Source organism: Siniperca chuatsi, linkage group LG19 (assembly GCF_020085105.1).
Source record: "Siniperca chuatsi isolate FFG_IHB_CAS linkage group LG19, ASM2008510v1, whole genome shotgun sequence".
Taxonomy (NCBI): domain Eukaryota; kingdom Metazoa; phylum Chordata; class Actinopteri; order Centrarchiformes; family Sinipercidae; genus Siniperca; species Siniperca chuatsi.
The window spans coordinates 20,853,389-20,877,552 of NC_058060.1; the positions used below are offsets into that span (position 1 = coordinate 20,853,389).

At 38.7% G+C, this 24,164-nt stretch overlaps 1 protein-coding gene across 2 annotated transcripts in view; it reads right to left on the reverse strand.

Annotated features, from left to right (window-relative positions):
- The window catches only part of tmtopsb (teleost multiple tissue opsin b), a 29,410-nt gene extending 7,390 nt beyond the window's left edge, over window positions 1-22,020 (reverse strand). The window contains exons 1-3 of one of the 2 annotated variants that reach the window (XM_044177301.1): window positions 21,255-22,004; window positions 14,312-14,640; window positions 2,209-2,442 (exon numbers count right to left, since the gene is read on the reverse strand). In XM_044177301.1, the coding sequence (XP_044033236.1) occupies window positions 2,209-2,442; window positions 14,312-14,640; window positions 21,255-21,747 (1,056 nt within the window). In that variant the 5' untranslated portion in view covers window positions 21,748-22,004. Of the gene's footprint in view, window positions 1-2,208; window positions 2,443-14,311; window positions 14,641-21,254 lie in introns of both variants that reach the window. The other variant, XM_044177302.1, reaches the window with a different exon arrangement.
- Window positions 22,021-24,164: the final 2,144 nt, after the last annotated feature.

The window sequence follows — 24,164 nt, forward strand, 5'->3', positions numbered from 1 at the left end:
GAGGGTTATGTTCATCCAAGTACATGACCCTGCCTGTTTTTGTTATTGGTTTATTTTGTTTTAAAGAGCAAGAACAACCTAGAACAGCAAGCTAAACTAACAAGAAGTTGGAAGTGGAAGTTTTTCTTGCAGAGGGATAAAAGAAACTCTTGTCAAAATGTCCAAAGCAGTGTCGAGTCACACATGAGCTGTCCTCTGTGTGATGCTCATGTTTGTCTGCAGGTATTAGACTAATCTACTAATGACTGTGGTAATGATTTATTGACAGTGAAATGCTGCACAAAGCACCTTGAAGTTTGCTTTGGTGTCAATTAGGAAGGCCAGTGGCATCAACCAGATTACTTCCTCTTGCTTTTTCATTCGTTTTTTTTTTTTTAACTGCTGTGTCCTTGAATGTGTTATGTGTTAATGCTGTTATGGCTTTGACACCATGACAGTAATGTCGCACCTCTGTCTTTTTGTGTGTGTTCGCATGTGTGTTTAGCTGGATGTGGGAGTGTGTGTTCTGTCTGAAGTTATAAATGAGGAGCCAGCAGATGGAGAGTGAGGTCTGCTTGCACCAACTAAACCTCCCCTGGGTGTGAATCTCATAACTTACTGGCCTGGGTGCCTAATTCTTTGCAGAGCAGATAATTAGATGTGATCTGTTGTTAGACACAGCTGACTCTAATCTACAGCAGTTTAGTTTAGGTTATGAATTTACACAAAAAGGTTAACACTTTACTTGAACCTCCTCATTTAGCTTTTATAAGCACTATATAAACATTTCATAAATTGTTTATAATGTAGTCGTAACCAAAATAAAGGACATTGTCTAGGTGTTTATTAATGTACATTATTTGTCAACTTCTCTTATGAAGACATATTTTATATTATTACAACTGTGTTTTACTATATTGTCATTCACAATGAAATCCACTAGGGTTGGGATATGATGGTTTCTTTATTAAACTGGAATCCGGTTTGAAATCCTTCTATCATATCCAAATCCTGAATCCATTCAGGTTCAGTTTTCAACATACGTCACTAGAGTTGTTCTTGTTGAACTGCAAAAAGCTGCGGCCACCTGCAATCGTACAGTTGTGTTTCTTACAAATTATCTTTGGCCAAATACAGACACCGGCTTGCAGGGAGCAACTTAACTAAACAATATTTAACTTTCATTTTTTTGGCCTTTCACGGAGTAATTTATTGAATTAACATTAAATTGCTACAGCAGATTATAGCTGCTGGCAACATTCATTTCAACCAGCGAAAGCGACGGTCAGCCTCAAATAAAATTTAGAATGTTTTATACACTGTGCTAAAAAAGAAAAACAGGAAAGAGACATAAAAAGTTCGATAAGAGATTGTTGAAGATCAGAGCTTAGAAAATCCAGTTATTTGGCTCTTTGGAGCCCAACCCTGCACCCAACACTTAACGACTATTTCCACCAACATTCCAATTTTTTTGCCTTGACATTCAGAAGGGAGCATACTGAACAAGTGAGTAAATACAGAAGACAATGCATTAGACGACAGGTAGACTATGAATAGAGTCAAATTCATGCTCTCAAAATTCTGCCAAGAACTGTGTATGCCTGTACCAAAATGGAAACCGTGATCTGTCAATTGCTAATTTATGCATGCGGTTTGCATGGAAAAGCAAAAATGGGAAAAAGTTTGGATGTGATGGTAACTCTAAAGACAGCAGGAGGTGAGTGAATTTTAAAAGAGTGAACTTAAACTTTAACTGAAACCTGATCAACAGCACTATAATCTTCTCATTCACAGCACACCTTTCATTTAGTGTTTGCTCATTATATTTGGCCAGTGTTTTTGTTTCCCCCACTCACATATGATATGATGTCAATAGTCCCAATTCAACTTGCAAAAATCATGTCAAAAATAATCGAGTTGCGAGTTGATCAGAACACAGCTGATTTTAATCATTTAACAGCAGCTGGAGGGGATTCAGTCCAACTTGGGCCAATCAGTAATGATGCCTAAATCTTAACTACTATTGTGTGTGTCCACCTCATAATAAAATAACATTTTACAAGAACATTTCATACACAGAAGCTACTTTTTTCTAACCCAGAATGTTTTACAATAAGAAAACAGGCAGAAGACACGTGGACAGATACGGCACGAAGACAGAGAGAGATGACAACAGAAGAAGAAACCGGCAGTAAGATGAGAGTGTTACAGTGACAGAGAATGCCTCACCTGTTTGTTCATGAATATGTAGATAAAAGGGTTGATGACGGTGGAGAACTTGGCCAGCAGCGACGGTGTGATGCTCGCCTCCGGGGTCAAAAGGTCACGGGGGCCGAAGGTGGCGAGCAGAGCTGCCACTCCATAAGGCAGCCAGCAGACCAGGTAGCACACCACCATTGTGACAATCATGACCAGCACTCGCTGATCTCTGCGGCGGGTCACAACTGTACTCACACTGCGGACCTGGGAGAGGAAAAAACTTTATTGGTGCATTGCCATGAGTCAAACACAAAAATAAGCCAGGTGAGAAGAAGAAAAAAAACATTGTTGGTACAGTCTGATCAACTTGGAGTACAATAAATTTAGCCTGAAAATTCAGCAAATCAGACAATCCTACTTCTTCTCTGTCAGTGTGTACTGACCTGGGGCCAGCTTATGTACAATACACTAAACAAACACCCACATCCTACACTCGGAGTGTTAAGGCCATTCTTGGGGTTTTGAGAATTTTAACACATAACCTTACAGAGTGCTCTCGCCTTATTACTATAATAGAAAATTTTATTTTTAAAAGATTGAGTCTTTTTTTTGGCAAAATATAAACTTTTTATGTAATATTATGACTTCTTAAATTTGTATTACTTTTCCTTATAAAACTATAAACTTTGTATAATATTCTTTCCAATTATTATGACTGAATTTGACAATGTGCTCCATCAGGAAGCACAAATGCCACAGAATTGGAGAAAGGGAGGAAACATCATGAAAATGTTATGTCTGTCCTTCTACATAAACCTTTGCTTCATTTTCATGTCTTTTCATGGTGGGTTTAGACCTCATCACAGAATCTGTAGTAATTTGTTAGATTTTTAAGCTGATTCGTAGATGTGTATCTATGATAGACACTGGTGATATCAACATCTCTGTAAAGTGTAGCTCCTGCTGATTCCAGGAGTGTGTGTATCATGTCTGTGTGTTGAGAGTTGACAGATTTATGACTCTAAGAAACTGGGGTGCAAGTGCAAAGCGATTTTTCCTCTTCTCCTATGTCGCCTATACAACAAACCGCCACTACAATTGGTAAATTCAAACTTCAATCTTCAAGACAATAAAGTAAATGACAGAATTCTCCCTACTGGGGGGGGGGGGGCAGAGGGGCATGAATTTTGCCCTCCCCTCCCGTGGTTCTTCAATCTTGCTGGCTATAACACTCTTTAGGTGATGCAATAGATTTAACACTGCAGTCTGCTGTCTTACACTGCAGTAACACTTATTTGCAAAAAAAACCACAGACTCCCAGAGAGGGACAAGTTGCCAATGTCTGCTTCTGCTAGGAACAGATGCTTGTTATAACCAAGCACCCGAGTTCAGAGGAGAGAGAGACATACAATCACATATTCAATAGATTGACTGATAGATCCCCCACAACAATGACAAAACTGAATCTATTACATTTTTCATTTCCAGGAGCTGCAAATACTCAAGTGACATTAAACCCAAACAATCACACCCTCTTCTGCCAGTATAAATATTGCATTTAGAAACTCTTAAATATTCATTAAATAAAGCAATGTAATTTGAAAATCTAAATTGAACAGATGAGAGAGTCAGGGAGCGGTAGCATGAGAAAGATTCAGACTGTGGTTTTGGGCCATGCAGTTTTGTTAATAATTTGTACTTGTGCAAATCAGATGTCTTAGCATTCTTAAACTCACCAAGAGGAGATTTTTGAAAACTCGGCGTGCAACTGACAAAAATGAAAGATGACAAAAATGTTTGCTGTGATGTATTACTATCTTAAAAAGGTTTCATGTCTCTGAAAGTTTATTACAAATGATAGTACTGTATGCTTTGGAAAAATGCAAGTAGTATTGTAAAGTATTTATAAGGCTAAAACCAGCACTGGTGTGTGTGTGTTTTATAATTTACAGAGAAATAAACCAAAGGTGATATTATTTAGAAAAGAGTAGAAAGAGTAGAAAAGAAACTTGAGGCAACAGTCAGCTTTTCCACAATTCTCAATCTCTGAGCTTCCACCCTTTGAACAATGATTTGCTAAACTAAATCATACCTTCTATGTTAGCTAGTGCACCCTCTCATTCCTGGTGACAGGTGCTGTGTCAGCTGTCGAGGATGTCTTACGAATATTTCAGGCCTCTGCACCAACTTTTGCTCAGCTTTATTCTAAGCTAAGCTAACTGCCTGCTGTATTTAGCTTACAGATATGAGAGTGGTATCGATCTTTTTATCTAACTTCTGGCAAAACAGCAAATATGTGTTTCCAAAAATGTTGAACTATTCCTTTTAATATGAGGCAATTACCAAACTTAGTTTGATCAGTTCTTCAAAGTAAAAACTTTTGTGTGGTTGCCCAGTTGTACCAAGGGCAAATTTCTAATTCAGTCTCCATGTGCAGTTGTCCAAAACAAAACAAATTAGAAAAGCAGTCTATGCTTCAGGAGAAAGACTTGCATAGGTGGAAAGTCTACGGCCTGATTGTCCATCACACTGAAAGGAAGGACAAAGGAGACAAAATTTGTACATTTCTGTGCAGAAGCAAAGGCTTGAATCTTAAGTCCACACCTTAAATTGAAAAAGCAGACAGAGGCGCCCCAGAGCTGCACAGGAGTCCTGAAACATGGCAGAGATTAGCCTATAGATATTTATTGTGTCAGAGCTGCTGTTGTTGAGCTGTTTTCAGGAAGCCCAGAAATGCTTCTGGTGCATGAGTAGATACAACTCAATATCCATACAACTGCAAATCTTGAATTTTCTTCTCCTTTCTTCATCAAGTACATCATTTAACATATTTTAAGTACAAGGACGGTCAGAGAGATGAAGGAGCTTCTTTCTCTTTTTACAAGGACACATGTCTGAGCCCACTCTACCTACCTGAGAGAGAGCAAGACAGGAAAAGGTAAGTTGTTGCTACAGTCAGTGATAACCTAGATTGGTGCAAATCAGAGAGACAGTCACACATAGGAGTTGGGATGATGATGTAAGGTGTCAGTTGCAAAAACAATGAAATTGTCAGAAAAGTAAAACTTCACAGTTATTTGCTGCATCTAAAACCCTCACCTGAGCCAAGGTAAAAAATTAATGATGTGTCCTGACATGTCTGCTCAAAGTTTGGTTGGCATTAAGAGCGATTATTGGAATTTAAAGGCCCTGAAAACCTACAGGAGGTATTATTCTAGCAATATTATTTGCAAATATGTGTGGAGAGTTGTATCCGTATGTGCGTAGGAAAGTGGTCCCACCAGGGACTGTTGGTACCAGGGACTTTAACCAGGGACTTCTTTTACATATAAACCTATCAAAAGATTTTAATATCTATTTTTGGGATTTACACTTTTCAAATGGTCAAACTGTGATTCGTTTCCTCTTTTGATTAGACACTATATAGAAAAGCTATCATGGAGAAGAGGAAACAGTGTTGTTGTATTACAAGCACTGATGCAGATGTAATCACTCTTGCAAATGTGAACTATTAATCTTATATCCGCGATATGAAAAAAGGAAACAAATCATGTCATTCAGACTGAGAACTATGCAGATGATTGCATAACTGCATCATAATACGCATTAATGTTAAAACATTTTAAACAAAGTGCTGTAAGATTTTTTAATAACAATAAAATCATTATAAATACCACATAAAAACAAATAAAGCTCCCAATGAGAGGAAAAACTGCGAAAGCCTCAAGAAACTCGCCTCTCCCCTCAGTTTCTTTCTCTTGTACAGTGTCTCAGGTTTCAACATACAGTATACACACATAAACACACACACACACACACACACAAGAGATTTAATCACAATACAAAACTCTGGGAATGAGTCCGTGTGTGTGCAGATGTGTGTGTGTGCTCTGCAAGTAAGAAAAAAGCATGCTATGTAAGCAGGGGATTATCTTCCCCCCAGGTAACCTTACACCTAGGCTGCTGAGAGACAGTAGTACACACATGCTAACCCAAACACACACACACACACACACACACACACACACTCATGCATATATTCAATATGCAGACAGCAGAGAAAAATTCAACACACTCCACGCCTGATGCCAATCTTGATCACCTTGAGCATTTTCTCTTGTCTTTTCTCCACATAAAGTTGTATTTTGTTGTGGTAAATTAACAATTTTGTCAAAGATCTTCACACATTAGATTTTAAAATCATCACATCATAACAAAGCTGTGAAAATGATTAGGATTGTTATCAGCTCATTAACTGAAGCGGTTATCTGTACGATTCTTGTTTTCAGATTCTGGCAATATGTTTGTTTTAATGAGTTGAATCACTTATCAATTTGGTAATTTGGAAGATAGTTTAATAACCTGAAGTGGATCGCCAGTAGCTATGAATTTTGTGTATTGTGTAATGTGCTCAAAGCCAGCTGAAGCACTTGCAAATGCAAAACTAATACGTGGGACAAAGACAAGTTATCTGTCTGCCTTCAGGTTCTCTGACAACTCTGCAAAAACTGGGCTTTATCATCCAACAAAATCACAAACAGCTTTCTTAACCTTCCCACAATATCATTAGTATGTGATACCAAAACTGCATACTGCTTTAATTTGTTTATTTTGCTCAGCAGTTCATTTGATGTGGTCAAAAGAAATGGAAAAAAACGTGACTGAACTGGTTTGCTCAGCAGTTAGTAGGTCACCAAACTATTCAGTTCACAGACAACAGTAAAAATTAGAGTTTATACATTATAAAGCTGATATGGCTAACAAGTTAGCAAACAGTTCCCTATTAACATCCATTTGGAGTTGTGCCACCAGATGAAGGTACATCCAATATTCAGTCTCCTTTTAGCTCTGTTTGGTCTTTGACAACTCTTAAGGTCTGTGCCTGGAAACAACATTTATGAGAGCAGTGACAGTGAACCAAAACATTAAAGCTGAGAGCCAAAAAAAAAACAATGAACTGAAAGATGGTAAATGCTCCACAGTGCTGAGGGGAACTGCAGAGTTGGCTATGGGCTTACACAGTCATTTGAGCCATTGTTATTGTGAGGATATTGATTAGATCAGTTTTACAGATTGGGTTGGTTGGCAAAAAAAGTTTAAAATATAGAATAATCACAAAAAAGGAAAAAGAGCAACTTCTCACAGTCAATGAATGCTAGTAACTTTAGTGCAAAATATTTTTAACTTTTCAAAAACAAGTCACAGCCAAAAAACAAGAAATGCGTAGATCAAAGTGAAATTAAATATAAATACATATGATTCAATCAAATACAATTTAACAAATCAAGTTAAGAGAAGAAATTGAAACAGATTTGTTGTTTTAACTTAAATGCCCAATGCAATGTCATGGAGAATACTAAAGGACCAAGGATCGATCCCTGAGGTACTCCATGAGTGAAATGGGTTGAAAAGAATTTACAGTCACATGGCAACATAAAAGGTACTCCGCCACTTTCTCATTAGGCACCCAAAGGGTTTAAAAATTTTAATGGCTTTATAATTTATCTATAAAGAATTATTAAGTGATTTCTTAACATTAATAATCCATTAAGAGTAATTTTTGAGTTTCCAGGTTGTAGAAAATCTTTCTTGCTGGTGAGTCATTAACAGTTAAGTCATTAACAAATGCTCATGAGTTCCCACTTTCCATTAACCCATCAAGTCAGCAGTTATAAATGTTATATTGTTAATAAATGTTAATAAATTATTTATAAAGGGTAATAAACAATCAATTATGCACTTACACATGTTTAGAATAAAGTCAAATACAGTTTTTAAAGAAACTATTTATCTTTAGCTCAGTGTGGTAGATGACCTCCTGAGTAGTAGAAAGAGTATTCTCCTGTCACAAACACACATGCACACACATGACCCTTAAACTCGAATAATTTTGTAAAAGGACGGAGAGACTGGTGTGACCTGGTGTCGAAATATCAAGCTCTGCAGTGTAGTTAAAAGCAGAGGGAAAAAATTTTCAGCCATAACTCTTCCACAGGCCTCTTCTCTCTCAACCATCCCTTTTTTCTGTTTATTTCTCCATCTCCTCTTCTCTACGCCTACGAGGATCCATCAACATACCTGCCATCCATCCTAATCTGACACTGACACTGACAGGATGCTGAGAGACTTCTCACTACATCTGGCTTTGTTTTCCTCTGTTTCTCAGTTTAATTAATTCAGAAAGCATCATCATCATCATCTGAAGAGTCACTTTCTCTCTCTGAAAACTGCACCAAGAGAGGAAATGCACCCATCTTATCAGTCTAAAGGTCAAATTCAGGTTGTGATGTCAACCCTAGTCAGTGAAAATAGCCCAAATTAAAGGTTACATTGATAACATTTTTATGTAGACGAATATATATATAAAAACATCCACAGAGCTTTTAGACAGGTCCAAAATTAACGTTTATTTATCTCTGTGTGAGATGTCTGACGTTTGGTTCCTGCTTCTAACAAGGCTTGTGAGCCAATAGTATAACAATATTGGTATCACATGGTATAGTTGCCAGTTAGTGTGGAAAAAACGGAAACTGAAGTTAGCACGTTAGCTATCTTAGCTTAATCGTCCGAACAACAATAACCCATAAAATAGTCCCCTCAAACAATGTAACGTTATAACAAAGAGTATCGTGTATGTGTATGTGTATCAGAGGGGATTTAGAAGTGGGCCAGGGTCTGACATAACCCATGGCCTGGGGCCAGTACAAGTTGCAGGGCAAGTTGATTGACCAGTCACTGGTCCGCCTGGGCCAGGGTCAACTTTTACTGTAGCTGTCTGTCTAATGTGGAGTGCTGTGGGTTTTAATAGCATACCTACTATGTTATCAATAACACCTTTAATTTTAGGTGTCTGGCACGATCAATGATGGGAAATCAACTTGTGTATAAGGACTTTAACTAATCTTGAGAGCAAATCTTCTCTGACACTGCAGGAAGTAATGGTTCTGTAGACCTACCAAATTACAACACAACAGAGTGGCACCATACAAATGTAATATAAAGCTTCCATACATTATATATACTTTAAGTCCTCAGAAAGAAAGTGTGCTTTCAAAAGTAGGTTACATACAAAAGAAAACAATGCACATTCAAAAATACAGTCACAGTATAAAGTACTAACAAAATTAAAATAAATAAACCTGTGTGGACGAAATATTGTATTGATAGGCCACTCCCCGGACACGTCCATGTTCTGTTCCCGAGAAACCACAAATCCCCACCGCTGTGGGGCTGAAGTGTTTTTTCTTTCATAATCATTCTTGGGTCACATTAATGTTTTTAGGGCTCTGTCTCTTGCTTTTCTTACAGATGTTTGCTTTGAGGTGATTTGCACATGATTCATATTTTGGTCTTTGTTCCATCTGACTGTCATACAAATCTCCAATGATCTTAAAAATAGTGCAAGATTAATATCAGTGATCAGGGTTCCTGAACTTAAGAAATTATCCACTAGAGAATTAGAATGGGTTTGTAAAACAAGAGTCTACAGCCATGCTAGCGGCTCTGCGAGGCTGTACTCTTTCATACAGCCACGGTGCTTAGGCACTACGGTGCTTTGAGTGAAATGCTAGGCATGCTAACGTGATCACAATGACAATGCTAACATGCTGATGTTAAGCAGGTGTAATGTTTCTTCACCCCATCTTAGTTGAGCATGTTAGCATGCTAACATTTGCTAATTGGTAGAAAACACAAAATACAGCAGAGGCTGATGGGAATCTCATTAGTTCTGCAGGGATCTGGTCATAAAACAAACTATTGGAGAGACGTTTTGACCTGATGATGGTACTAGATGAAAAGTCAGAGAATCACCAAAGTTATTACAATGCTTGCTGAGGAGGACATGAATATCTGTACCAACTTTCATGGCGATCCATCCAAGTGTTCTTGAGACATTTCACACAAAAAAAACAAATGTCAATCTCATGGTGGCGCTACAGGAAAGGTCGTTCATCCTCTAGGAACCATGAACTTCTGCACCAAATTTTGTACCAATCCATCTAGTAGATGTTGAGATATTTCACAGGATAAGTGAAAACTTTAACCTGCTGGTAGCTCTAGATAAAAAGTCAGGGGATCACCAAAGTCAGTAGGATTCATCTTCTGGGGACCTCAAATGTCTGAATAAAATTTAAATCCATCAAATATTTGTTGAGATACTTAGATAGTCTGGACCAAAGTGGTGGACTGACCAACCACCATTGCCATCCATAGAGCCATGCCGCATGCATGGCTAAAAATTATTAATATTGTTAGCAGTAAAAGTAAAAGTGTTTGAACAGCTGATGTGGGTTTATGCTTTTATCTTAGGAATTCGTTTAATTTTCTTTTCCACTTCCTTCTAGTGAGCACTATTTTGAGGTATTGAGGAAATTTCAACCAATCTTACACTTTCTATTGAATTATGTTTTTATAATTTTATATAATTACACTTTAATCAAGATACTGCTCCATAAAGCTACACAAAAAAAGTTCATTGTGCTTGCAGACATGGCAGAAACCCACAGAGGCATGGCACATGAACCAGCAAATGGTGTGGCAAATTAAATTCTTGTGAAAACAGCAACGCATCAACACCCAGGGCTCACAGAAACGAACAGTGTGGTTCATCGCAGCGAACAAACACATTTAACCATCCCACACAAAGTTTGGAGAAGCCATATGACGCAGAAAACCAAACATCAATGCAAACCTAATTCTTAGGTCTAAATAACATAAAAGATATATTTTATCAGGATAAAGGCAAAAACAAGCAGCCACATTTGCAGAAGAACAAGGACAGCTCAGACACCTGCCACCTACAGTCTGACATACACAAACATGCAGATACACAGGCAGGATTTTAGAAATACTGAGTTCAAATTCCCAGTGCAAACCACCCATATATATTTATTTCTTCATTTAACTGATCAATTAAGTTTTTTGTAACTTTTATCTCCCAACATGATGCTTTTTCAAACCTGCATTAAAGTTAAAGATATTGAGTCTAAAAAGATCAACTTTCAAAACCCACTGTGTATAATTTGTGTGTAATTGTAGACTATAAACTCCTCCTCAGATCATTAAAACCCCCACATTATTTGAAACAATATGAATGCATGCTCTTGGTGTTGTCGGTGGTACAGTAGCTGCAGCCCTGGTACACCACACAGACACCCATGTATACAGACACATACAGCTAAGTGAAGAGTTTTTGTTCTCTGTGATTAGCTGACAGTTGGTGTGAAGGTCTGTAGGTTTAATGAAGAGCCTCAGCAGAGTGTAATGACAGTTGTCTGTAATCCTGTCGTTAACACCAGCCTGTAGACAAGACCTTTGTGCTGCTCTCTACTCCCATTCCTTAACTACTACTTTCAGCTTTCTAACTTAACTCTTTGAAATTCTCTCAGCTCCCACCAGAAGGTACCACTCTCAACTTTACTCTGACCTACTATTACCTGGTTTTCTCAACTTTGTTTCACTGCAACCCAAAACTTCCACAGTAAGCCTGGCACTATCGTAATGCACAAACAACTTTAAGCCGCGTTTCCACCCAAAGTACCTGGAACTTTTATCCCCAGGAACTACTTTTCAAGGAAGTAAAATGTTCTTCAGCCCACTGTTGTGTGCGTTTCCACTTCAGTCTAAAGACTCGCGAAGATTAGGCAAATTACACCCATTAGGTTACACCCATCACACAGCTGCATAACTCTATTGTTTTAACTTATTAAACCTGCAATTCAGCATAAGGACCTTTGCTTATTTTAACCTATGTACTCTGACCTATTTTAAATACTGAGCTTACCGGTGTGTAATGGTGAAATTGAGAGTCACTGCTTCCTTTCACAATTAAATTTACAGAGAGGGCAGGTCCCTGTGTGCTCAGTTAAGAACTGGTACCTTGCCTCTGGCAATTGAGGTAGGCAGATATAAAAGGTATTCCTGAAGAGCAGCGTTTATGCATTTTTTTGTGATCTTAGTGTTCTTGAGGATGAATTTCATTTTGTATTCCATTGCCCCATGTACAGCAACTTGTATAATCATTTGTATGAAAAATGCTGTTGAGGATCCATGATTTGTGTTGGTTGTCTGAAGGTAATATGTTGAGTTGGCTCTTTAATGAGGAGGTTTTTGCTTTAGCAAGATTTATAGAAAATGCATGAAAACTAAGACAGAGAACACATCCATCATAATAAGACCTTATTTGTTATGGAAAGTGAATGTTCTGACATGTTAAATTTGTGGAACTGTATGTTGTGATTGGTCAAGTGGCCATCCTGGTTATTGTTGTTGTCCAGTGTCTTGTAAGCCCATACGGACTGGGCACCATAAGGTGCAGGACACTCAAATAAACAAATCTATCAATCAATCCTCAGAGCATTAGAATATTAGATTATGGTAACACAAGCATAAGCATTATGCATCTTTTTACATACTTATCAGTATATACTTGTTTTCAGATACATTTTTCACTGTTTTTCAGCTTTGACCGAGCAGATGTGATTGGTCGGCCAATAGAAATACTATTACACTGTGTTTGGAAATGGAGAAGTTATTATTCTAGCCTGTTTCATCACTATATTTAGTACATTATCACACTACTAGATTAGAAAATTTTGCCTTTGTAACCCTGTTAGCATAGAGGGCTACTGAGGGTGTCTATTTATTTAGAATGCTGCAGGAAATAAATCTATTTATTCTGTGTCTGAAAGAAATTAATTTGATGTTGATTGAATTAATAGACAGGTGGATATTATTCTGAAAATCTGTGAAGCGAAAGGAGAGTGAGCTCTGAAATAAAATATGGACGGAGTCTCCGAGACATCACCCATAGGTTTCCGAGGAGCCAGTGTGAAGCTCAGTGAGGTGGCTCTGACCGGCCCCCGGTGGAGTCAGGCACTGCCAAGATTTTTTAATGCTTGGCTGAGGTGGAAAAGTTGGTTTACTGATTAAAAACAAAATGCAACAAAGTGCAATAGAAACAGACTTAATAACTCATGATGTATATGACTTGACATCACTCGTCACTGAAGAGAGAAGAATGTTGGCAGACGAAAACATCAGATCTGTGTGGAGCGATGAGAAGACTAACTATCCTCAAATTAATACATGAAACAATCGTAAATGACATATTTCCATCACGTTTTCAACATTGTTAACCATTTGGGAATCGACGCTCTTTTAATTACGTCATCTCGTTGTACTTGCTGGACCTCAGATTAGGCTGCCATGAATCCTATTTCAAACTTTCTCACTGTTGTACACCATGTGTGTGCCAGTACCTTCAGTTTCAGTTTAGTCTAATTCAAACTCAATCCTGTTTGAACTAGATAATTTTTGACTCAGGTGAGGGGAGAAATAGAAAGAGATCAAACCTGAAACAAAACATATATTATTTCTAAGCAAGCATGTGTACTCACACAAACTGCATCTCCAAATGTATTACACGTACCTCCCAAACTTTCACCGTTCATCCCTCGTGTTTGCGTAATGCAAGTGCCACCATTAACGTTTTTAAAAAGCCCCTAAAAATGAAGCTTTCATTAGCACATAACTTACTTTTAGGAATACATGACAGGAGTAGACAAAATACTTTACCGGTTAAGCAGCAATATCAGAATAGAAAATGCTGGCTGTCATCTAGAAATTGGATCATGTCTTAACCTCTCTTGTGCCAACTGTTCTTGCATCAAGGTGTAAATTACATTCTGCAAATAGGACATGGCTTCAGACACTTGAAGAAAAATCTCACAGTGGCCGTCAGCAGCAGTGTAAAGCAGAAGACGAAAAAATAAATTAGTGATGGCAGCTTTGATAGACTACTTTGTTGAGATGTCAAACCTGATTGGAGATTGTTGAGATTAGCTGATGCATGGCTTCATTTCTCAGCTTTGAAATGTATGAACTCATATTCTTTCCTCTCTTGTCAACTCCGCAACCTCTGATTGAACAGTCAGTGGATCAGTTAAGGTCACAGATACGGGAGTGCACTGCTGGTATGCATTTGAATTACTTTAATATACATACTTTCTTTCTGGTGTCTTATTTCAAAACTACCTTAAAGTCCTTTTGCTGTCTCATAGACACTCACAAAGGCAAATTATCTCACTTTGGAACAAACTCTCATATAACATTCACATTTGCAGAATCGCACCTGTCTGATGGCGTGCAGCAGCTTGCCGTAGGAGTAGAGGATAACGCCAAACGGCAAGACCAGGCAGAAGGCGAACAGGCAGACAATGTAGGAGATATTGTTTGGCGTCTGGGTCCTCCAGTCCACTGAGCAGGTGGTGCCTGGACCCTCGGGCCCGTATCTGCTCCAGCCCAGCAGCGGAGGTACAGTCCAGGCCACAGAGTAGAGCCAGGAGAAGCAGATCCCTCCCAGCGCCGGGCGGTAGTCTCTGCCATCGGCTATAGTGGGCACCATCATGGTGCAGTAACGCTCGTATGACAGAACGGCCAGGGAAATTAGGGAGACAATGCCTGAGGAAGGGCAAGTACAGAACAAGTGAAAAACGGATCAAAATATCAAGTAAATCTTATCAATACATCGAGCAGCTTCGAACAGACCATCTGTGTTCTCTTTCACTCAAAGATAATGAACGAACCTTTACAGGGAAGTGCATTTTCTGCTTCTTCTGATCACTGAAGTGGTTTTTCACTAAAGTTGTAACATTTGTAACTCGTGCAGATGTGTTTTTGCCTCAGTTTACAGCACGTTGAACAAATCTGAATATTTTTGTCTACATTTGCTTCTTTTCCTTCTTTGCATTAATAGTGACTCAAAATCTCCCTTTGGTTTAAAAAAATGCAAACTAAATAGCTAAATATTTTCAGTCAAACTTTTTTAGTAAGTATTGTGAGTGGATCGAACCGTGAACCCGTGAGTATCGTGATTTTACGGCGAGCTAATTGTATACTTATTCCTCATTGGTCAGTGGCTACAATCTGTTCACACTGAAACAAACACTAATTTACATGGGAGCGGAGGCAGATGGCAGCACAGCCACGTGCAATCTTTTTCTACATGTTAATTGCATAATCGATGAATGTGTTTTTAAGCAGTAAATTGTTGCTGAAGTGGCTAAGTCTTAAATCAGAGCTAATCAGCACATACGGTGCAAGTGCCAGTCCAGGGGCACTTTACCTCCATTACACTGAGTCTCCCACAGACAGAGACTTTGATTACAGACAATCACAGCACCTCTATTCATAATGAAGGTTTCTGATTGGCCGACACCGTGGCGTGTTTGGTGTGGACAGGGGGCTGGGGTCGTGGGCACACGATGAGTTGAGAGCAACAGCAAAGGGTGAGAGTCTTGAGAATAATGGAAATAATTTTTTGTTTGTGTGTCTGTGCACACTGGATATCAGTATAAATTCAGTGTGTGTGCGCAGATGGATGAAGAGGGAGTAAGAGCTCTCTCTGTTCATTACTGATGCACTCTGGTTAGATAAAGCACGTGGACTCCACAGGTCTGTCTTTTTTGTTGTGGTTGTGTTTGTTTGACAGTTACCACAGACACAAAGAGAATTTCTGAAAGGATAATAAACGAAACTAACATAGTCATTTGATCCATTTTTAATATAAATAAAATGATTAGTGCAGCTTTAATGTTTTGTTTTCATATGATCATGGGATGATCGATTTGTAAATTTAAAATAACAAGCTTTGTCTTCTTGTGATTATGTAATTATTGCCTTGTGATCACTTCAATAAATATCTTGTGATCCCAACATAACAATCATTGTTTTCGCATGATTGTGTAATTGCATACAATCACCAGACAGATTGCTTTATGTTTAATCTAATGTTGATGACCAAAGGCTCACTATGAATCACCTGCAAGATTATTACAAGGATGAGAAAACATAAACTATGTTGAAATTACAAAATGATTATATAATCATGAATAAATAGATCTCTCCAGCCTAGTTTAGTGGATTTCTTTTATATGAATGGTCTGCTACCTCAGCAACAGGGCAACTTCTCCTAACAGCTACCATTTTTCCATTAATTTCCTGTAATGATTGCACAGTCTCTACTCTGAGCCTGGTGGGGATTCAGGGAACGTATCAGTCTCTGATGTTGGCTTTGATTCAAACATGGCCGACTCTGATTTTCCACCATGCATTTTAATGCGCTTTTCACCTGAGGCCTGATTCTTCTTCACCCAACTCCGGAGTGGTGTGGAATAGATTTATGGTAAAATGAATGACCCAATGTCCTAGGCCAGAGTCAGCACAGGAGCTAATCATCTTTCATTGTCGCCTGCTTTTGTGCTCTTTCTCCCTCCATCTCTTTTCCTTTGTCTCTCTCTTTCTGTTTTTCTCAATCTGTATTACCCTCTTGCTCTTTCTCAGTTCAATTCAATGGGCTTTATTGGCAGCACGGAAAACAGACAAAAAACATTGTCAAAGCAAGTGTGAAATAAAAACATTTACATGAACATAAGACATGTGCTATTAAAATATATACAGATAAGTAAGATAATAATAATAATATAAATTGTAGACTTGCAGTTAAATGATACAAATACAAATAAGTGAAAACTATGCACTGCAACTTTTTTTTATGAATGTGTGTGTGTGTGTGTGTGTGTGTCTAGGTCATTCACTGTCCCTCGGGTTGTGGCATGTTGATACATATTAGGCAGGAAGATATGCCCTGTCTACTTCTCCCGGGAGTATTTTTAATTTTGAGAGGTCATTTAGCTCTTTGAAATCTGAGATTACAGAGTTAAACTTATTAAAGTAAATATTCCTTATTTCAATGTGCATGTCTGTCTCAACCTTTCTCCCTGTCTCCCTCTTTGTTTCCCTCTCTTCTTCTTCTTTCATGTTTCAGATCCAACTGATGGCAAAGCAAAAACACTTCAGACCATTATTACCAGTATTACCAAGACGCTACACACTTAGCACAACTTCCAGCACACAAACAGTGCGCTTAACATGCACTAACTGCAAGTATCCAAGTTAATGATGTCTTTATGCAGTAATCTAATATCTTAAACATCATGTATATAACAAGAGGTAGGCGATTAGTGAAACCTGATTTCCCCAGCTAGATTTGTCCTGGAGACAGATGATCTATTAGGTTTCTAACTGACTTTTTACAAGTGTGCAGGACAGAAACAGACAGGGAAAGTATCGCTGTCAAAACAGTGTCATGGGATGAAAGAAATTATCATTTTGCATAGCTAGGTGTTGCAATGAACACATTTTCTTGAATAATCTATTAATTGTTTAGTCAATAACATGTCAGAGATTAGTGAAAAATACCCATCATAATTTCCTAAAGCCTCATGAGACTGCTTCAACTTGCTTAATTTCCCCGAACAACAGTCTAAAACCAAAAGATAATTAGTTTAAAATGATGTAAAACAAAGAAAACCAATTGGAGAAGCAGGAAGTCAGGAATGTTCTGCATTTTTTGCTTGAAAACTGACTCAAACAATTAGGCAATTATTAAAACAGTTGACGATAATTTTTCTGTCAATCTACTAATCATTTAATCGTTTCAGTTCTACACAGAGAAATGCATCCTTGTATTCAAAATAATTTAATTCAAAGTGTGACTGAAGCTGACACTAAGTATCATCTATAAATCTGAATGAGTCAGTTTTCACAGCTGAGCAGTTTTGTAAAAAATCTGGCGTATTTGTGCTGTAAGGAATAACTGTGTCCTCAGGAAGTAGTGCCTTGTGTCACTAATACATTTAAAATTGAAAAAAAGCTATAGCTCCAAAATAAGGTTGGGTTAGGGGAGAAATCTTATAACTGACCTGCTGCTTGTATGAGGATTTTACAATAAATATATCATATAAAATCATCAGATTTCTCCTAGTAACCTGGTTTGTTGTGGGCTCAATCAAGAAACCAGTCAATGCTTCCTGCTTCTCTTTATGCCAGTTTAAAAAGTGCAGAAATGGCCAAAAGACTTACAACTAATCCCTCTGTTACCCAATATATAATATATTACCCAACTTTTACTTTCACATGTCCTGCAGCTGTCGCACACACATTATGATTGTTGACTGCTAGACGGTGACAGCAGAGAGAGATAGACCAAGAAAAAAAGAGAAATTAGAAAGAGAAAGAAAGAAACAAAAGACTTCTCTGTGACCTGAAGCATCCTAACAGTCCCTGACTGCATGGTACAGTAGCTCCGATGTTGTCTGGGTAATTGCAGCAGAGCGGGCAATGTCTCATTAGTGAATTGACAAACAAACTGGATTCCACCTTGTAGGCAGTAGGTGAAACGAGAGGTCTCAGTTCTGTTTTCACTTCAGTCCTGAAGTAGATCTATTTCTGTTTCGTGGGGCCTGTAAGTGACCCAGTACAGCTAACTTGGTGAACCCTGAATAGGTCATCTTAGTTTCCATGTAAGTCTTGACTGATGTAGTTCACTTCAGCACAGATGGAATCACTTCTGATCCAGGTTTGTTAGTGTATTTGTCTTGGTATAAAAGTCATACAGTAATCAAATGGCCAGCCAATGACCAGGAGACATTTACTTTGTACACTTTACTGCCTTTCTCATTTTTGCACTTATCAACAAATACATCAACCAATGGACACTGGGAAGCCACTTGCATGCAAAACATTTGCTCAGCTAAATTTGATGCACAAAGATACTGTAGCTAAATATGGACTCTAAAGAGGAAATGCAATTCAAGCTAAATTTCCTCCTCAGGCAAGAATTTTTTTCCAGTTAAAACACAAACTTGATTTGAACTCTGCAGAGTTTAAACCCACTAGTGAATGTATAAGGATCAATTTTAATGGTGTTCTCTGTTCTCACTTCCACTAAAGGTGATACTTTTTCCATTCTTCAATTGTTTAGAGCTGCAACTATTAACGGATTAATCGTTTTATGTACAAAACCCAAGATGACGTCTTCACATTGCTTGCTTGCTCTGACCAATGATCCAGTAATTCAGTTTATAATGACGTTAAACAGATAAAAGCAGCAAATCATCACAATTTTTGATGCAGCATTTTTGCTTGAAAACTTAAATTGATTATCAGAATAGTTGCAGATTAATTTTCTGTTGATCAATGAATTGACTAATCGTTTCAGCTCTAATAATTACTATTGTTTCTTCTTGAGTAAAGATTACACCTGTACACTATGTTTACCATTGCTTACAAAATACAATGTGAAATACCCTATAAGGTTTTTCTGGACATTTTCAAACTGGGCTGCATTTCTTGTTTTTCCACTATCTGATCAATTCTGACCAAACTGTCATCAATCATTCACTACTCGCATAAATCTTTGATGCTAGGCGGCCCATCTGCACTCCAGTAGTTTTAGAGAGCCAGTGACCAGCCCAGTCCACAAATGAATCCCTAAAGCATCTTATTCAGGTCTTTTTCAGCAGTGAGCCTATGATCCTCTCACGTACACTTTTGTTTTGCTTCGGAAACACTGAGAAACATTGTGCAGAATTAAACATGAAAGTTTTCAAGTCATGGATACACTGCAAATTACATATAAATTGTGCATGTCTCATTACAGAGGTAATGTCTGTGTGTTGAAAGATGTGCTTGAAGCATCCAGGATTGTACTGGAAAGCTGTTGACCCTGTCAGTAGCTGTATTATTGAGTTATTGAGGGATTTAGTCACAATCCTTCAATTTGATGGGAAAAAGAAAGAAAACAGAGTCCAGATCGAAAATGGTCTGAGGAGAGCAGGCGGCTTATTGCAACTCCAGACTCCATAGAGAAAACAACTGATTTAAGAACAACAACACCTTAGTGCACCTTACAGTAATTCAAGTCCAGACTCCACAGAGAAAACAAGAGCTTTAAGAGGAATAACCACTCCAGGTGAAGAGTTGAGTAAAGGAGAAGAGATGTCTGTACTGAAGTTTATTAACAAATTGATTATTCACTTCCATTTCCACTCAGTCACGAAGTTTATTAACAACTGATTATTCACTTACATTTGCACTCAATCACAGAGTCCCATAAGTACAAAAAGGAAACGTAAATTCAATGAGAGCATGAAAACACTGACAAGCACAGCAGGATCACACCCAATTATCTCTCTCCTCTGGTCTTCTTCGCTCCAATGGCTAGAAAATTAGGATATAGTTTCTGAGCCAGAGGGGTGACATTAATCAGTGATTAGAGTGATTGTCCTGACCCTGAAAGGTCACAGGTTTGATCCCAGCACTGGTGTAGAGCTCTGTCAACAGTCTTGTGTGCACAAATTTGAACACCAGACACAACCTCTAAGGACCTAGATAAGAGCCTAAAAACTGCAGATTTATTATGTAATAAGATCAGAAATGCTTTTTTCATGTTTTATGATTTTTTTAGTGTTCATTTCTTCTGCATCTACCCTCCTCCCCCAAAATGTAAAGTTACCTCTGGGACAAAATCTGACTCATGACACATTACCGTATCATATTATTTATGTCTCTGAAGGAAATTCAGTTAGCAAGCTTAGCACAGCAGTGAACAGCCCATTACCTTCAGCACTTAATGGGATATTAATTAAAATTAACTGCAGAATGAAATGGGTTAACAGGATTTTAATCATGTTGTTAATTTTTTGAGTGAGTTTTATGTTGCCCGTTGCTGCAGGCAATAAAATCATATTTTCTTCATGCTCTTGCAAGCTGCTACAGCAAGTATAATGAGGTGAATGTCTTACAGCAGAGCAAATCAAACATATTATAAAGTGAGCTGCTGCTGCTAAACCTGAAAACACTGGATGTTGTCCATTTTCATGTTTAAATTCTTATTTAAAGATGAAGAACTGATGAAATGATGCGACGTTTGGTGCTTGTAAAACGGGTTCGCATAAACGTGCATTATGTGCAGAGTGGTGAAATAAAAAAAAGGGCATTTTTACACTTTCAGCAACATGTGCATGTACATCAGCAATGTCCGAAATTACACACATACACTGGCTGGCAAAATCAAAGTTTCATCTCTTTTTAACTGTGAAAACGAGAGAAAAAAAAATAAAATTTGATATAGATTTAACGATTAAATTCTTTATTAAATAACCTCAAAGGTGTTGTTTTGGTCGTTAGATCTCCACTCACTCATGCCAAAGAAAATGAAAACAGCTGCTTACCTAAACATGAGTTAACGAACCCGTACCAAACGCACCCAGCACGTCCGATCAGCCACCGCCCCTGGGTGCTGGCCGCGAAGCTGAACGGGGTGCCCAGCACGCTGACCAGCAGGTCGCTCGCAGATATGCTCACCAGCAAGAGGTTGATGGGCGTGCGCAGAGCCCTGTACCGGCAGAACAGAGCGAGCACCAGGAAGTTACTGAGGAACCCGAAGGTGCCGATGAAGCCGAGGCACACCGCTACCACCAGGTGCCCCCTCGGGCTCAGCGACGCAGGAGGGAGAGAACCGGACACCTCCTCGAACGCGTCCGTCGCCGCCGTGCCGCCGGCTCCTACCCCGGGACAGTGCGCACAGCTCAGGCTCACGTTGCTAACGATCATACCGGGCTGAGCCGCGAAGTTTGGACCTGCCCGAAGTTTGCACGCTGGATGGTACGATCCGGTCTCGCTGCTGTTAACTCGGTCAACCCATCTGGAGAAGCAAAGGCGCATTTACGCGCATGTTGGCAGCTTTTAATAAAGAAAGAAGAAATGTGTAAAAGCTTGACTGTCCAGTCCAAGAGAGCTACTTGGCGAATGAGTGAGGATTCAGAGAGCAGATGATCGCCTCTCCGCCGTGCGCTCCGGGTCCGGAGAGGTGCGCTCAATTTCTTGCGCGGCCACGGTTAAGCGCTAAGTGCGCCTGAGCTTTTATCACCCACAGAGCCTTTTTACGCGCTGTGGGACAGAAACCTCCATCATAAGGCGGCGGGGTGGTGTGTGTGTGTGTGTGTGTGTGTGTGTGTGTGTGTCTGTGAGCGTGCATGTGTGTAATAATCTCAAACCACCATCAGACCCGCATCATCTATGAAAGCATTGCATAACAATTTGTTTGGGATAAAACACCATGCAAACTGATTCCAAAGCGTGACAGGTGCATGTATAGATCCAGACTCCACTTCTCTTACAGTGAAAACCTTCATGATCGATCTAAACACTAATGCTGTGGAGAGAATCCATAAGGTGCCTGACATGAGATCAGTGTGTTATAGTCTGAAGGACAAGGACTAATTTCTTCTGAGCTCATTTCAAATACTCACTGTAGGCCATTCATTATTTCAAACCAGGTAAATCAAGATGATAGATAGATAGATAGATAGATAGATAGATAGATAGATAGATAGATAGATAGATAGATAGATAGATAGATAGATAGATAGATAGATAGATAGATAGATAGATAGATAGATAAGACTGTGCCTGATTGGGTCACAGCTTGGTGTAAGGGGTCAGGGAATGTAATTGTAACTGTCAAAAGCTTGAGAATCAATGGTATTGGCTGATCGGCTGTCTTTACTCTGGTCAAGTACTCATATTGCTCCCGCTGCTCTTTCTTATTCCACAGTACTTGTCTTGTGTCTTCTCCTTTCTCCGTCTGCGGGAACACACAGATACCCACATTTGACCATTTCAAAAGGGAGTTATCGTTGTTGTTTTTTAGACTTAAACCAGCAGAAAAGGGAAACTGTTAGATCAGATACTTCTTTTGCACCTTAAAGTTAAAGCAAGTCCTCACCTAAATGACAAGTTAGGTTGTTTGTCAGTGGCTTCCAAAACGATCCATATGACCCTTACAAAAGTGATTCATATGACCGTTTTCCTTTATGGTTAAGGTTGGTGAAGTTAAGGCAACTAAAACTACTTGGTTGAGGTTAAGGAAAGATAATGGTCTTGGTTAAATAATAATAACGTAAACCCTGAGTTGAACCCACCCAACTATCCACCAACCACCTAATTGTTTTTACTGGGGTACAATATCACACTACTGTCACACTGTAATCTAGGCAACATTATGTTTTCGCCATACTTGCAAATGAGTTGCATATGAATGTCATTTTTAAGAAACCGGGTTGTACATGTCTCCCCTTCTGTCCATAAAATTACACTTACCTTATGCATGAGGGAATGTTTTAGATGAAAAAAATGTAAAAAAAAAAAATAAAATAAAAAAAACAATAATAATAATTAAAAGACTCTAAGATAAAAACACATCCAAGCATCTCAAAGTGTTGGTTGTCCAGACTTATTATTTGAAAATGTTAATTAATTTCTAAGTGACATGGCATGTCAGCACCATATGTCTAAAGGGTTTTGGATTCAATCCCTGGTCAGATATTTAACCTATGAGTTGATTTTCAAAGCTGACGCAGAGAGTGAAGACTCAAAAGCTCAGAGAGACGCTCCCAATGACGAAATGCTCAAAACGAATGTCACTGTAGGGGCTTCCTGCAGCTGCTTTCACACTATTCCACTGGCCAGCGGGTGGCAATAACACACAGCGAAGCACAGCAATGCACCCATGGAGGCAGTGAAGAAGACTGCTTGCAAGTAAACATGAAAAAAATCTGCTTTACAAATGATTTATGAGGAAGGAAATTAATTCAACACATTTAGACCTCAAGGATGAACACAATTCCTTTTGGCGAGAAACACTGAATGTAAACATAACTTTTGTTTGTTTACAAGAAAACGCCACAGGGCACCTTTAAGGTTAGGGAAGGACTGTGGTCATGAATCAAAGAAACCAACGTTGACTATAGGGTTACGTTTAATAAAAAGGAAAACATTCATTGCAGGTCTGTGATGGGATGTAAACTCTGATCAATTGGCAATGAACTTTGGCATTGGACGTAAATCAGGAAGTGTGAAATCGTTCACTATGGACGTAAAGAAATTGGGCTGCATTATTCGCACAACCACAAGAAATCACTCGTCAGGAAAGCATATGGACTGTTTCTGGTGAGTGCAGTCGATAACATAATAGGCCTTGCATACTTATTATGCAGGAAATGCCCGGAAACACATGCACTTATAATACAGACACATACACACATACATGTGTTGCTCCCTGGCTCTCTTATGTCTGCGTT